Source organism: Harpia harpyja, chromosome 3, assembly GCF_026419915.1.
Source record: "Harpia harpyja isolate bHarHar1 chromosome 3, bHarHar1 primary haplotype, whole genome shotgun sequence".
Taxonomy (NCBI): domain Eukaryota; kingdom Metazoa; phylum Chordata; class Aves; order Accipitriformes; family Accipitridae; genus Harpia; species Harpia harpyja.
Window position 1 is genome coordinate 38,686,687 of NC_068942.1, and position 15,499 is coordinate 38,702,185.

The 15,499-nt window shown below is 48.2% G+C and overlaps 2 protein-coding genes across 5 annotated transcripts in view; one reads left to right on the top strand and one right to left on the bottom strand.

Annotated features, from left to right (window-relative positions):
- Positions 1–5,788, bottom strand: part of NR1H3 (nuclear receptor subfamily 1 group H member 3) — a 30,030-nt gene extending 24,242 nt beyond the window's left edge. Inside the window, exon 1 of one of the 4 annotated variants that reach the window (XM_052782010.1) lies at positions 5,660–5,788. The gene's annotated coding sequence lies outside the window, so the exon portion shown is untranslated. Of the gene's footprint in view, positions 1–4,781; positions 4,803–5,064; positions 5,135–5,659 lie in introns of those variants that run through there. The other 3 variants (XM_052782011.1, XM_052782014.1, XM_052782012.1) reach the window with 3 other exon arrangements.
- Positions 5,789–5,866: 78 nt separating this feature from the next.
- On the top strand, positions 5,867–15,336 carry ACP2 (acid phosphatase 2, lysosomal). The gene is made up of 11 exons (XM_052782009.1): positions 5,867–6,091; positions 6,174–6,269; positions 6,346–6,432; positions 8,790–8,942; positions 9,297–9,395; positions 9,558–9,647; positions 11,925–12,057; positions 12,133–12,221; positions 12,814–12,920; positions 13,141–13,316; positions 13,399–15,336. Exons 1-11 carry the CDS (start codon positions 5,984–5,986, stop codon positions 13,533–13,535), a joined length of 1,275 nt encoding a protein of 424 aa, XP_052637969.1. The 5' UTR covers positions 5,867–5,983; the 3' UTR covers positions 13,536–15,336.
- The last annotated feature ends 163 nt before the right edge of the window (positions 15,337–15,499 follow it).

A 15,499-nucleotide genomic window follows, 5' to 3' on the forward strand; every position in this document is an offset into this window, starting at 1 on the left:
CATGTGCATATCTGACAGCCTGACTGTGTAAAATCCTCCAGGAAAATTCACTGGCATGGCATGTGGAGTCCTCTGGGGGCTGGCACATTTCTGCATGTATGTCCCTGGCAATGGAGATACGCTATGGAGCTGTTGCAGAAGCCTACCTCTTTGCCCTTGTTTCATTAAGGGCCCTAGATAGACTATTTAAATTCCAAACATTTTCCTTTAAATGGATTTTACACACATTTTTCAAGATTACACTCATTCAATTTATTTTCTAAGTTAATGACAACTTATGATAAAGCCTAAAACAATCATTTAAACAAGTACACACCCTATCCAAGCAGCACATGGTTGCTGGAGAGTGTTTAAAGTGAGTATTTCCTAAACTCGAGAAAGTCACTAAGTCTGCAGAACCAGAATCCACTGAAATACCAAACAAACCTTTCTTAAAAAGGCAGAAAGATTAGTTTCTTCAATTCACTTATTAAATTAGTTCAGTTCACTCAAAGTTAGGGGAAGCAGCATAAAATGGGGGAGGAATGTTTCTCTTCCAATCTCTGAATAAAAACAAGACAAGGGAGGATGAGTTACGGTCATTCCAAGATCTGGAAGGACACGATGACCAAAACCAACCAGTTCATTTTGCTAAGTACAGATAACACTACCCTGTTAAAATAAGTCAGTTTTAATAGCACACACTCCAGCAAGCATATTTGCTCTTATGTATCCAGTGTGTGATTACAGTGTAATTATAAAAAACCCTGCATATTTAATTTGACCTTTTCATTCAAATGCTGTTTTGTACAAGTCATGAGGAAAGAAATTATTCACCCAGTAAATACAAACCACCATTTTCTAATGTAAACATTTACTGTGATATAATAGCATAAATGGGTGTATGTAGATACACTGTATCGACCTGTTTAGCAAGACGTCGTAATAGATGAGCCTCACCAATTCGAATAAACTTTCCTTTTAAGGAAGTATCAAAAGCAAAACAAAGCTTAAATGAATTATTTAAAATACCAACTTTAATCATGATTTAAATCAGCAAGGGGGAAGCCTTGATTTAAACCAATTAACCTTGTTTGTTTCATAGTTGTGATAGGAGGAGCAGGCCAAGACAGCCCCTCTCCCTGGAGGGAAAAAGGATACAACTTCCATGCCTGGTTTGTTTCAAGAAATTTAACGAGTATATTTTCCAATATTTTTTTAAAACCTTAAAACAAACTAAAAAGCCTTACATGCCAGGAGACACCTACTCTCTTGTCAGTCATCTGCTTTAGCAATCGTTCTGATACTCACCCAACATCTTTTATTTACATCTCAGAGAGGTTTCTACGTATACACAATACAACCTGACTCTACAGCATGGCTTTTAAATTGCTTTATCCTCACATCCCACAAGATAGTTCTCCTACTTAATCCTACAGACACTAGTTTTCGTCTGTGCAAAACAAGAATTAGATTTCTCATTCTCTAACATTGTTCTCTTCATTTCTTCACCAACTTCCCACTAAATAAACGTTTATCTTTTCCCCTCCCTTAAACATACTGGAAGGTCTGCAGTGTTCTGCTCTCCTCTGTGCACTACCCTAATTAGCCTTTGCCCTCCCCAAATAAGATACTTAAAAGCTTGACAGTGCATACTTCAAAGCGATTTATTAAATTACACCAAAATTGAGTATATCACCTTAACAGTTTCTTTTTGACACTCAGTAAAGAAATTTTGCTTTACAGGAAATCTGGTTTTGAGATCTCTAGATCTAAAAGTGCAAGCTACGCTGGCTCCAGGGGTGTCTCCTTTTTAGTGAGGACACGAGAAAGGAATTTGTCTATGCCCCAAAAACAGAAAAAAGGTATTTTGTCCTGAGAAGGACATCACAGAACAAAAACGACACAGGAGTCCTAAAGTAACCCATCGTACTACTTCTAATAGAGAAACTTTTAAGATCTGCCAGAACGTGGACAGCCTCATCTAATTTAACAATATTATATACATCTCTCAAAACCAAACTGACTACAGTACAGCTTCTAGCTGCAGTAACCACAACGAAAATGCTAAGTCAAATGTTGTATATTAGCAGAAGTATGATCTAATGACCAAGTTCAACCTGTTTGCAGCCCAGATGCAGACCTGTACCTGTCAGCAGGAACCATTCCCCTGAATTCCCTCCTAAGATGAGGTTCCTTCCCACCGAGACAGTTTCCACAGCCAAGACAACGGGATTCTGCCTTCCTAAATTATTAGGCTGTGAGAAAAACAAGGTAACATATCCTACTGCAGACCAGCAGAACAGTTTCCCCCAGTGAAACAAGGTGTCTTTGTACAGAGTCATAGAATGGTTTCGGTTGGAATGGACCTTAAAGATCTCTAGTTCCAACCCCCCTGCCACAGGCACGGACACCTCAGTTCTGAAACACTGATTTTTCTCCAAGAGCATCAGGTCTGTGAATCTTATTACTTGGGGGGGGGGGGGGGCAGTGACATACAATCTGATAAGCTTTCCTATTCAACATGCAAAGACACACACATCTGCAACAATGAGACTTTCACAGCAGCTGCTTCCAGAGCAGAAAGCAGATCACCCCTCAATGCCTTCAAGACAAAGCATATTATATTCTATACTCTTCCTTGGGCAGATGGCAACACAACTTCTGAAAAACAGCAACAGTTAAAGACCTTAAATTCAAAACTTAAAATTTTGAAAACTGTCAATCTTGCTAGCCATACAATCACAGACCAAATCTAATTACAAAAGACATGACTTTTGAGGTCTGACACCATCACCACTGGATCAAACATTTAACAACAGCAAAAAAATCATCCTTCTGCTTACCACAGAACAAGTGTGCCGAGTTGCGAGAACTAATCCTACAGAAAGCATCTTTCTTGGGGGGGGAAAAAAAAGTCATAGCAATCAAACGCACTTTAACACGCTGGAAACACGACTCTTTCTGCAGGTGCAAGATCAGGATAAGGCAGCAAACTCATGCTCTGTACTTGTACGGCTGCACACCTGTTTGTCTGCACACCCTCTGCCTGCCTCCTCGCTGCATAGCCAGCTGGTAAAGGAAACATGCTGACAAGGCACAGAGAGCTGCAGCAGCAGTAACTGGAAACAACCGACGACGGTAACCCAAGGCACACAGCCAGGACACACTAATTCTGCGATAAAGTTTCCTGTTTCTTACTTTTTTAGATTAGGCAATTTATATATATAGTCCCTGCTACAGTACTTCTCCTTGCATCCCTTCACAATACAAGTAGCTGCAGGTTTCCTCCGGCAGCTAGAGAACTCCCAAGCAGCTGTGCAACAACTCATGTTCTGTCCTACCTGAGGCTGGTTTGGGTTTATTCCCCCCACCTCTTATTTTTGGGGGGTGGGAGAGAGAAGGTTGTTAATTAATTTCACCCCTGCTTTTCTCCTGCACAAGCTGGCCTTCCTGTATGAAGAAGGATGCATGGGCACATGCATGTATGAGAAAGAAATATCACAGAACTCAGTGCTAGATTTCAAAAAGGGGTTATGCCAGGAAGCCACACACAGTCAGTCTGCCCTCATAAATCTTGCGGCAGCAGTAATCTTCTGGCAAACGTGCCACAGGTGTGATAGCAGAGAAGCACGGCAAGGCCAAACTCCATCTGGTCCTGGCACAATGCGTACCGTGTCCAGTGCTCTCTTTCCAGAGCCCAAAGGAAAAGAAGGGCTGAGCTCAGCAACACTTTGCTGAAATTTTCAAACTGCGTTTGCTCCCTTAATTACAAGATAAGACATTTTTTTCTGTTTCTACCTCAGCAGGGGGGTTATGCCTTGATTAAGACTCACTTACTCCACAAACCAAGCCCACCACTCGCTAAAGTAAAAAACAGCTTTTCCTTTTTCTTCTGTCTGTCCTCAGGTACAGTCTTCTCCCTGACACCCGGGGAACAGCAGATACTCCACATACCTTGGAACGAGCAGCAGAGCTGAGAGGACTCTTCCCCACGCACAAACATAACCTGCAGTCATAGCCAGAAACTGGCTGACATGCAGTGATCCAAACAGTTAGTCAGAAATGTGACTCAGTGTTGGAGACTCCCTCAGAAAAGCCTTGCAGTGAAGGGCCCAGCTGTGCCTTTAGGAAAAAGAAAAGGCAGGGAGGAAATTTCAGGAAATAAGGTATTTCTCTTTCACTGGTGATCCAAGGTTTGCTTCTGGCCTATAACGAAATACCTGTCTTGACAGATCCATGGACCTTAGCACAAGGAGCATCAGTGAAATGGCACAATGAAGAGTCATCACCAACGTAAGCAAAGTTACCTTTTAACAGCACCATGCAAACCGACAGCTGTGCGGATGAGTTTGTGTCCTAGAAAGCTCGCAATCGGGGTTGACAGGGCGCAACAGGTGAACGAGACGGAGAAATGCAGAGCTGAGCAGGGCAAACAAGGGAAGAGGAGAGCTAACGAGTTACCACAAAGCAAGTAAACATCTCCGTGCTGCACCCGACAGCATCTCCAGAGACAGCAGACAGAGATCCAGGCTCTTTGGACGCACAGTAACGGCCACGAGTCGCTGATACCCCTCTCCCTAAACGCCTGCTTTGACTTGCTACGTCCATCCACCTGCGGTTGCTGCCCATTCTCCGACCTCTTTCGCAGGGGGACCCTCCTCTCCAAGGGCGCAACCGCTGCCAGCCCGAGGCGGCAGGCCCTGCTGCTGCCTGCAACGCCAACAACCCACGACCGCCAGCACTCGCCGAGAAGGCGAGCCCCCTCCCTTCCTCCCGCCGCCCCCCATTCCTTCCAGCACCTTCCAGCGCCGACCGGACCCGGCCCGGCCCGACCGGCAGCACCACACAGGAGGGCGGGCAGCGCCGGGCCGCCGGTACCGGCTCCCAGGAAGCGTTGCCGCGGCTCGGGCCGGCACAGGCCGCGGAGTGGGAGACCGCGTCCCCGTCCCCCCCGCCGTGAGTCACGGACAGGCGGAGCGGACGGGCCGGCCCCGCGGGCGGCGAGGAGGAGGAGGAGGCGGCGGCGGCGGCAGCGCCCGCCCACCCGCCGTCCCCACAGCTACAACCGAGGAGAAAAGTTACCGGCGCGGCCCGCAGCTCCTCGGCGATGTGCGGCCGCCTCCTCCTCCTCCCCCGGTAGCGCAGGTGCCCGAGCCGCCGGCGGGAGAGGCGGCCCGGTCCCGTTCCCGGTGCGGGGAGGGGGAAAGCCGCGGCGGTGATGTCACGCGCGGCCCCGGGTCACGTGCAGGCGCTGCCCGCCCCCCCCCCCCCGCTCCGTGAGCCCGGTGAGAGGCGGAGGCAGCCCCCCCCCCCCGCTCCGGGGAGGCCAGCTCGCAATTAAACCCTGCCCGTTAATGACGGGTGAGGGAAACAGCGGCCAGGGAGGGAGTCAGACCCTCGTCCCGGGCTCCTCCGTGCCCGCCGCGGAGCCGCCGCCGGTTCTCCGCCCTTCACGGCAAAACGAGCTGGGCTTGGAGCCGCGGAGGCTCCCGGCCCCCGAGGTTTCGTCGCGGAAAGCGAGAGCCGCGGTTCTCTCCTTTTCTCGAAGAAAAGGGAATGCCCAGAACCCCCCACGTAATCACCTGCCCCTGCCCGCGGGTAGGCGGAGGCGAGCCCTAAGCATCACAAATTTCGCTTAGCCGCCTACGCTCTCCCCCTCTATTCAAACGGCACCTACCAGGCCCGCGGCCGAGGATCCAGCGGATGCCCGCCCGGTAGCACGTTACCCCGGCGGAGACCGACCGCCACGACCGTACGCGACTCCCTCAGGGGACCCAGCCGCTCTCTGTCCCAGCCGCCGGGCTCCGCCTTCGCCCCCTCTCGGGAGGCGGGAGCAGCCCCGGGGACCCGCCTGAGGCCCAGCCTCCCCCCCCCGCCCCCCGGGAGTGGCGGCCGACCCGGGCCCGGTCGCGGCGTTTCCGCTGTGCTCAGGAAAATTGCGTCCGGGCGGCCCCGCGGTTCGGCGGCGGCTCGGTTCCGAGCGGCGGCGGCTGGAAGCGCCATGGCGGCGGGGTGCGGCTGGGGAGGAGGCACCGTCCTCCTCCTAATGGCGCTCTGCCTGCAGCAGCCGCCGCCCGCCCGGCCCCGCAGCCTCCGCTTCGTAACCCTGGTGAGGGGAAAGGGGGGGCGGGGGGGGGGGCGGGAGGGAACCGGGTCGGACCGGGCCGGCTGTGACGCGGTGCCGCCCGCAGGTGTACCGGCACGGAGACCGCTCTCCCATCAAGGCCTACCCGCGGGACCCCTTCCAGGAGGGCGCCTGGCCCCAGGGCTTCGGGCAGCTCACGCAGGTGCGTGTGGGGTCCGCGGCGGGCGGGCTGAGAGGGAACCGGCCGGGGCCGCCGATAACGCCCGGTGCCGTTGCAGGTGGGGATGCGGCAGCAGTGGGAGCTGGGCCAGGCCCTGCGGCGGCGTTACCGCGGCTTCCTCAGCGACACGTACCGGCGGCAGGAGGTCAGCACCGGGGCTCGGGGCGGGGGGGACGGGAACGGTACACGGATCGGGCAGCGTCTCGGCGGCTGCCGAGGCGATCCGGCCTGAGGCCGCGCAGCAACGGCCCCGCTGTGAGACCGGGAAAGGCGCCGGCTCTGCAGTGGCGGGGGAGCAAAACAGGAATGCTGTGCGGTAGCCGGTGCTTGTTTCTTCCTCGAGATTGTGAGGGGGTTGGGGTTTTTTTTTGCTTCGGTTTGGTTTTTTTTTTTCTTTTATCACACCAGCTGACGAGAATGCAGCCTGCGTTTGCCCTGCCCTCCCCTCCCCAGCGCTCTTCGGTCAGGATCCCATGGGAGTCTGTGTGTGTAAGCAGCAGTCACTAAGCAGAAGTGACCCTCTCGCTTGTCTTCACTCATAAAGTATCAACAGCTTCAGTCCCCCAAAGACAGCGGTTTTCCTCTCTCTCTCTCGCCAGGATGTTGCCACGCTTTATAAAAGTTCTGGAGAAACTGGTCGGTTTAATTTCTAAAAAGTTAATGGAGCCCTCGGGCTAAGCACAGGGGGAAATCTGAAAGATCCAAAAAAGCAAGGAAATAGAAGATCCCCTCAAATACTCCTGCTGGTTGATCAAAGAGGTGTGAGTCAACCAGAACATGAGCAAGCGTCGTGAGGAGAGGCATGCCATCACGTGGTTCGGATGGACAGCGGGCCAAGTCGAGACCTCTTGTCCCACTACTGGCCCTGTGTCAGTTCAGTGATTTTATCTGAGCTCACTTGGGGTGATTGACCAGATGGGGCAAACTGAGAAGCTCCATCTGATTTTCTGTCTTTGTTTCCCCCCTTTTTGGGCTCCCCAGTGAACTTCCAGCTTGACATAGTTCAGATTACATCCCTTCTTTCACGTTTGCTTTATCAACAAAACTTCCAGCATCAGCTCAAACACAGATCCTTTAACCTTCCTCAGTAGTTCTTTTCCAAACATACTTCACTCTTAAAAAGCTTTTGCCAGCTGAAACTGTTTTCCTTGTCTTGCTTGAGAAGGAAAAACAAACCAAGGCGTATGCAAACAAAAGCTGTTCTGCTAACCAAGCCCAAACCTCTGCTCGAGTTGAGCAACCTCCCTTATAAGAAGTGTTGCCTCTGGGTGACACCATATGACCGTCTGTCACCTGACTCAGCGACAAGCTGGAGCCCTGGCAAAAGGTGCTGAAGAAAGCATGTACGCTCAGGGCTTAATTGGTTTTTTATGACACTTCTAGAATTAGACCTTTTAAAATATTTCCTTTCTATTTCTTCAGAGCTTACCAAGGATGAAAGAAATCCTGTCTAATGAGTACAGGGTCAGTTGTTTTCAAGCCACAGTTAAGAGGTAAAAGTGGGTAGAAATTGTCAGAGAAAATACAACTTTTTTTTTTTTTAACTCATGACTGTTAAGTTTTGAGATACACTTCACATGGGAGATGCTATACAGAGTGAGCATATGTATTTTTTCTTATGTTTCTCTCTCCTCATTTAACATTTAAAAAAAAAAAATCCCAGTCTTGGCATTGTATTTCATTCTTCTGGCTTTTTGTTCTTCTTGTTTCAGATTCAACACGCTGTTTTCTAGGACATTCTTTCATGATTTCCTATGTGTTCCTCTTGTTTTATCACTGGTTTCTCTCCAATCTCCCCCTAACTGTTTTCAGCACACAGATACCAGAATACCAAGGTTTTGCCATTTTGATCTTCTGAACTTTTCTCTATTTTTCTCGTTTCCCTTTTTTCTGGCTCAGATCTCTCTCTCTGAGCTCTGGAACGAAAAGTCTTGGACCATTAATCCCAAGAGCCCACAATGATCAAATAAAATCCCAGGTCCCCCTTTCTCTTCCTCTCCTGTTAGTCAGATCACTCTTGTCTTTGTTTCTCAGGCATTAAAACTGAGGCTTGGAGAAGCCAGGTTTTTTTCATGAGCACAGCAGGTCATTCCTAGAACTGAGAACTGAATGCAGGAGTTTGCCCCAGTCCTGCTCTGTAAATACAGCGCATTTCCTATCTGTGCCCATCATTATCTGCATCTCTGTCATGCTTGTCTCTGACTTTTCCTCATACTCAGACTCCTTTCTATCTGTAACCTCCACACAGTGCATCATCTGGCTATCCCACTGATCCAGAACAGACCACTCCAGTATTACACACCAAATTGTCTTTGTGTCTGTCCTTACAGTTTTGTCCATGCTGATATCAGCAGGCTAGGTCACCTCAAATCCTGTTATCTTCTTGTCCGTAAGCAGCTGCAGGGCACTTGGCAATGTTCCTCGGCGAGTGTGTCGTCCCGCGTCTGAGCATCACTGCTTACGATAGCATTACTAATGGTGCGCTATCCCTGTCCCTGGCAGATCTTCATCCGCAGCACAGACTGTGATCGGACGCTGATGAGTGCGGAGACCAATCTGGCAGGGCTGTATCCCCCAGAGGGACAACAGATGTTCAACCCTAACATCTCCTGGCAGCCTATCCCCGTGCACACAGTGCCCGAGTCTGAGGAAAGGGTAAGTTAGTTGCAAGGATATGTACTGACTACTCAAATATAGTGTGTTACGCCAACTTCTCCAGAAGTCTTTGCTTCAGTCTCAGTTCAGATTGTCTTGAACTGCTCCTGGGACCTACCTTGCAAAGGTTCTTCTGTTCTCAGAGCAAGACGAGAATTCAGGGGCTGTGTTCACTCAACATGTTAGCTGCAATGCCTCAGCAGACCACATCTGGAATATGTTAGAAGGCAGTACTTGAGCCTGTTTATAGACGCATCCCACTCGTCAGGGTTTCATGACAGTCGCGCGTGTTGACTGCAAATTCTGTACTTCAGTGTTCTCGGTGACCTAGCTGCCCTTGTTGTCTCTGCCCAGCTACTGAAGTTTCCTTTGACCCCCTGTCCACGGTATGAACAGCTACAGAATGAAACACGGCACTCAGCAGAATACATAAATAAGACCAAAGAGAATTGGGTAAGTGATTGTTTGCATGAGATAAGGTGGTCTTAGGCTTGTAGTTAAAGTATTATCACCTCTGTATAATCAGAGTTCTGAGAAAAGGGTAGGAATACCTGTGCAAGTAATACAGTATGAGATTAGAAAATTGAAGGCCTTTCTCTTTTCTCATACCTACAGCAATTCCTGCAGATGGTGGCAAACGAGACTGGGATCCGGGATGTCTCTCTCGAGTGTGTTTGGAGTGTGTATGACACGCTGTTCTGTGAAGTAAGTTGGGCCATCATCTTACAGCCATGGGAATTTGGTCTTTAGGACTCACTGGATTTGGTGGGAAATTATTTTGCAAAATCCCGTAAAAAAACTTCTCACCATTCCCACCCTACAGTTAGAAGTAATGTTCTAATTTCAGAATAATAACAGTTCCTGCTCACTAGAAGCACGTGCCAAGAATTACCTACTTTTGTACCCTATAACCTCCCACTTCATAGCTTAGATATATATCGTGCCAGAGCCAGAAAAAGTCCCACCTGCATAATAAGTATCTCTTTTGAAAGTCATTAGAAAATTACTGCAGTCTGAAATCTTTAGATCTCTGTGGACAAGTCTGAGTTATAAATAAGGTAGAAATGAGATCTCCGGAAACTGAAGAAGCGTTAACTTTATGGTTTAAGTTGGGAGCTTAAATTAGGACTATTCCCGGTTCTACCTCTAGCTCTCTGTTACTTTAGATCACTCGCTTTTCTTTCTGTGCTTCTGTTAATGCCATCTCTAAAAGAAAATAATGCTTTTCTAGGTTAAGTGGGGTTCACCCACATCTAGTTTTTGACCTTTGCCAGAGAAAGACTCTAGAGACAGATGTTACCCTTTTGCTGTCTGGGCTGGGGCACCAAACTCTGTATTCATGTGGTGTTTTGTTGAAAGCACTTCTCATGAAGGCTTAAACAAAATCAAAAATCGGGTTAGCTGTGCTGTGATAATGCTACAGGAGTATCCAGGAGACTTACAGTCATTGCACACAAGTTTATCTGCGTATAACTATGCAGCACAATGAAGTAAATTATAGAGATCTTTCATGTCAAACTAGCAAATTGTGGAAGAAGCAGTAAACCCAAGCATTTTGACAGTGCGTCATGCTAATTCTGTGGAGGTGCAATTCTATTTAGCTTGCTGGTAGTGGTATACAGTGGTATGTACTATTTTGGGGATGTAAAAGATAAATGTGCGTGGAATTGCACTTTGCTATGTAAAGTAGCAGCCTGAGTTGCTGCAAGCTAAGAATATTCCAGTTCAGAGCTGCATTGCACTATGTAAATTTGCCCTTTGTATCACAAACCCAATCTCCTGTCTTGTAACAATCCCAGCGAAGCAACTTCTGTCACTAACAAAAAATACTTCGGTCAGAGAGATCAAGAATTTAAGATCATCTTCATTTTCAAGACTCACTTAACGAGCCTGCAGATTGGGCCCAGGCAGCCAGCTGACAACCACTGTAATCCCCAAGAACTTGGAGAATAGCTCACTGTCCTGAAATGAAACCAGAATGTTTTGAGGAAGGGGAGGTTTACTCTCAAAACTATACCCTCAGGCTGATCCGTCTCTTCAGCTGCTTTGGGCTTCCTCCTTTCTTCTAAAACTCATACAAACAGTGCCTTGAAGAGAAGGATTGTTTTTCTCACCTGAGCCAGTAGCTTCATTCTGCCATCTGGAGGGAGAAAATAAAAAAGTCCAAGAAATAGCTGAACTTACCAGCTATTCTCGTTGTAAATTAATGAACAACTAACTAAATATCTAAGTTGCTGATGGGAATTTCTCCAAACCACTCAGACAGAATGGGCTCTTAAGGATATTCAGCCTCATCTTCTGGCAGTTTAATGGGATGTGGCATAGAAAATTGCTCCGAGTAATGCCAGGGAACCACAACTGCTGTTTGTCTGCAAGTATAACTAATCCTTTCTTGTAATGGGTTGGCTGTGAAGCAAGTTTTTCTCTTGGTTCCCAGTTCTGTGTATTCTGGGTTTGAGTACTGGGCTTTGTCAGTGGCACATCGCAGTATTATGTCTGCAGAGCACTTGCTAACTTTCTCCAGTAGCATTCAGTGGCCCTCAGAGCCTCCAGGGAAATTGTGCTGCAGGTACACCAGAAACCTTGAGTTTGTGCTCTCTCGCTTATCTTTTTTTTTTTTTTTTTTTGACTGCATGCCATCTGCAGGGCAGAATCAGCCACATGTAAATGCCCTAAGATTATTGTATCGGTGTTACAACGTAACCCTGCGCTCCAGTTGTGCTTTCACAGAAGTGTAGCTCCTAGATTTTAATCTTTATGCTTCTCATTATTAGTTTCTGAAACAACGTTAAAACCCACATATATTCTTTGTATACAGCACAGCAGCGTGAGGACAGAAGCGTAAATAGGAAAGGGGCATATTTAAAATAATATAGGAAATCAGTAGCAGTATGGCCCAGACTCCAGACACCCCGACTCCCATTCTCTGACTAATCTGCGATCCGTGCTACCTGCAGATAAGTATTCTGTTTCTCTTTCTAGCAAGCACACAAAATGGATTTGCCTGCATGGGTGACACCAGATGTCATGACTCGTTTGAAGCAACTAAAAGACTTTGGGTTTGAATTTCTCTTTGGGATCCACAATCGGGTAGAAAAAGCTCGTCTGCAAGGCGGTGAGTGCACTGGGAAGGGAGCTTCATGCCGCTCTGTCTAGTTTTTGCCTCTTACCAGCCGTTCCCTTTCCTCAGGGGTCCTGCTGAATCACATAAGGAAGAACTTAACCAAAGCAGCAAATGTTTCTGCCCACCAGAACCTGAAACTACTTGCCTATTCAGCGGTAAGTCAGAGGTTGGGGGCTAGCTTTTATCCATCTCCTCCTCACAGGGGATTGGGGCGTGGTGATAGTTTTAACCCTTTCTGGCTTCTCTACAGCCCATGCAGTGATCAGGAGGACATGCACCTTTGCCTCCGGCTGGGTGGGATGTGCAGTATCTGGCATCATTCCTCTGGGGCCACTGAGAATTCCCAACTTGCAGCTTGTTCCTGCTAGCTCAGGCTTGTGGATGAGACTGGCAGACTTTGGGGAGCCACTGCTGTATTTATCTGGTAGACGGGTTGATGCTGTTCAGACGTGATGTTTCAGCAGTGTAGACACAGAGTCATCCCCCCTTTCCAGCAGCCTACTGACTGGAAAGTCAAGCTTCTCTCCCAAATCGCTCCCTAGAGGTTAATTCTTAAAGAACAATGCAGGATACATATGGCTGTTTCACTTCCTCCCCTTCTCTGGCACCATCACAAATCACCGGTTCTCTCCCTTCTTCCAGATGGAAGTTACAAAGGTGACGTCCCCTGTCCGTTACTGGTACAGTCTGAGCTGCCCTGCCACATCCATAAGGGTGACTGATTTGGTTTTTTTCCCTCTTTCTCAGCATGACACCACACTTGTGGCACTGCAGATGGCTCTAGATGTCTACAACAAGATTCAAGCACCATACGCCTCATGTCATTTATTTGAGCTGTACCAAGAGGATGATGGGTGAGGGCTGCAGTAAAGATGTCTGCTGTGATTTCACCTCAAGGGTTAGATACCTAGGCTAGACTCCACCCTAGGGGGATGCAATCTTGCTCCTAGTGGCAGACTCTTAGGAGGAAAACTACCACCAGAACGAAGGAAAGGGTGTGCACACTGAGTTTTTGGGAAGGGATGACTGCAGCTGGAGAAAAAAACCAAACATCTAGCTGTGTTTTGTTTTCAGTAACTTCTCTGTGGAGATGTTTTTCCGGAACGAGAGTGGGAAGGAACCTTTTCCACTGACAATCCCTGGCTGTCAGCATAAGTGTCCACTGCAAAGATTCTTGGAACTCACAGATCCTGTTGTTCCCCAGGACTGGGAGCAAGAATGCCAGGTAGCAAGCAGCGTGCATGACACAGGTGAGCCCAGGCTGGACCAGAGCATGGCAGGAGAGGAAAGCCTGGACAATACCATGTTGACCACTTGTTTTCTCCCTTGCAGAACTGTTTGTGGGTCTGGCTGTGTGTGGATCCATTCTCCTCCTCCTTATAATCCTCCTCTTGACTGTACTCTTTCGCATACAGTCTCAGCCCCCCGGCTACCGACACGTTTCCAACGAGGGAGAAGAGCAGGCCTGACAGTTGCTTCAACTCCTTCCCAGGCAGTAGGAGGGAGCAGTGTTGCCCCTAAGGATGATTGGGCACCTTCAGTTACTGAGCATTCTTCTGCTTTGGCCTTTGCTTCCCAGAATGAAGCTGGACTTGATTTTTGGATGCTTTCTCAAGGTGACGTCCCAGGAAGAGAGGACTGAGCTACTCTAATGGAAACGACACCTTAATTCTGAAGCCAGTATACTGTGTGGTGCCCCCAGTCCTCATACAGCTTACCTAGTCTGGGATTCCCAACATGGCCAGTTGGAGCTGGTCAAGTTTTCCTCCTTTCAAGTGACTGTAAATGTTACCACTCACCATGACTGTGGCAGAGGGGCTTGGGCCTCCAGCAGCTGCCACGTCCAGCGTAGTCAGGAGTTGCATCTCTCTTCAGGGTCAACCTGCTCAGAGTGCTTTTCTCTCACACCATTGGGTTGACGATGGTGGGAAGGCTGGGCCTGGAGCAGAGGGCGCAGTTCACCAACAACGCACCAAGACTCACCTACTGTCCATGCAGAGGGAACTGCTGCAGATGATGGCAGACAGTGAAAAGTGTTTCTTGAGGTTGCTGCCAAGTAGTTGTTGCTGGCAACTGGTCTTTTTTTCCCCTCCTCACACTGTGGTTCAAGAGAGGACTGGCCTGGAGTCAGGATAAGATTGAAAACCTGGCAGTAGTTTCTAGGATTCAGCTCAGAGTAGGTTATGTATGATCCAAAGAAGCTCTAAGAAAGAGCTTCATCAGAGGTATGAATAGCTGTGACCACAGCAAACCCGCACCCAATTTCTTGTGCAGTGCTGGCTCTAGAAAGGAGAGTCCCCATAGGTAAGAAGCTTGGGCCCTGTCTAAAGATTCAGCCTTTGAATTTGACTTCCCCACCTCTGAACTTCAAGTATCTATTACAGGGAGTACCCAGTACGGCAGGCAGTCCAGATTTCAGCTGTGAGCCCAAGGAATTTGCTGTGCTAGCAGAATGTTTTTATGCTGTAATTAAAGAGATGTAGCAGAGCTGTTTACCTAAGACTAGGTTAAATGCCAAGTTCTGTAGTTTTTCTTCCTATCTTCCCTACTGGATGGACAACAAACAAACAAAAAAAACATTAAGGATGAGTTTGCGGGTGAATGTGGATGCCCTTATTTGCCACGCTTTGGCATTTTGTCCAAAGTGTGATTCTTTCTCCAGGCTGGCCTCTGTGCACACTGCAGCTGCTGCAGGGAACTTCATGCCAAGTGCTCACCACCTGCTTTGTAGCTTTTGGCAGAAAATGAGAGACGGCAGCAGGCACCAGAAGCACAGGCTCTTCACATGGTGATGCTGCACATTCACTTCCCGCTTTTACTTCCCTTTCTGGTGCAGTTCCCTTCCCCTCTTGGCGGCAGAAGCCAGTTCTTAGGTTACAGACATTTCCTTTTCTTCCCCAATGGAGTACCGTGGGGACTTTTCCCTACACCATAATCGGCATCTGCCAGCACGGGAACTCTAAATCAGCAGAAGCAGCTTGCTGTTCTCAGCATCTTCCTCACCTTTTTGTCCTCTGAAGATACAATCTAGGTCTCCTGCACAGCAAGACAGTCATAAAGAAAAAGCTACTGCCTGTGAGAACAGGCACAAGAAAGAGGTAATAGAAAGTGCATTTAGGAGGACCAGACCTGTTATTTTTTAAAGGCAGCAAATTTTGCACACACAGAGGAAAGGTTCCTATGATGATTTAGACGTTTTGACTGTGAATGACTTTCTGTAATTGTTCCAATACATTTCCTTTTCATTATTAAAATCAAATTCGCACTGAACTCTACTCCTCTTCTTCTCTAAGAGTTCACAGGGCTAGCACCAGCATGCTCAGTGTTGGAAAACAGGCAGAACTTCCTGCTGTATACCCCCTCCCAAAGTAATTCCCTGGTTTACAATCCCACTTACAGCTGAGTGAGAACTGAGATAAACTATTTTTGACTG

What these genes read in the sequence shown, in the direction of transcription:
- ACP2 (XM_052782009.1), top strand. Translation starts at nt 5,984, where the DNA reads ATGGCGGCGGGGTGCGGCTGGGGAGGAGGCACCGTCCTCCTCCTAATG. An exon ending in ACACGTACCGGCGGCAGGAG is followed by an intron (nt 6,433 to 8,789) that starts GTCAGCACCGGG and finishes TGTCCCTGGCAG; the next exon opens with ATCTTCATCCGCAGCACAGA. An exon ending in CTGTACCAAGAGGATGATGG is followed by an intron (nt 12,921 to 13,140) that starts GTGAGGGCTGCA and finishes TTTTGTTTTCAG; the next exon opens with TAACTTCTCTGTGGAGATGT.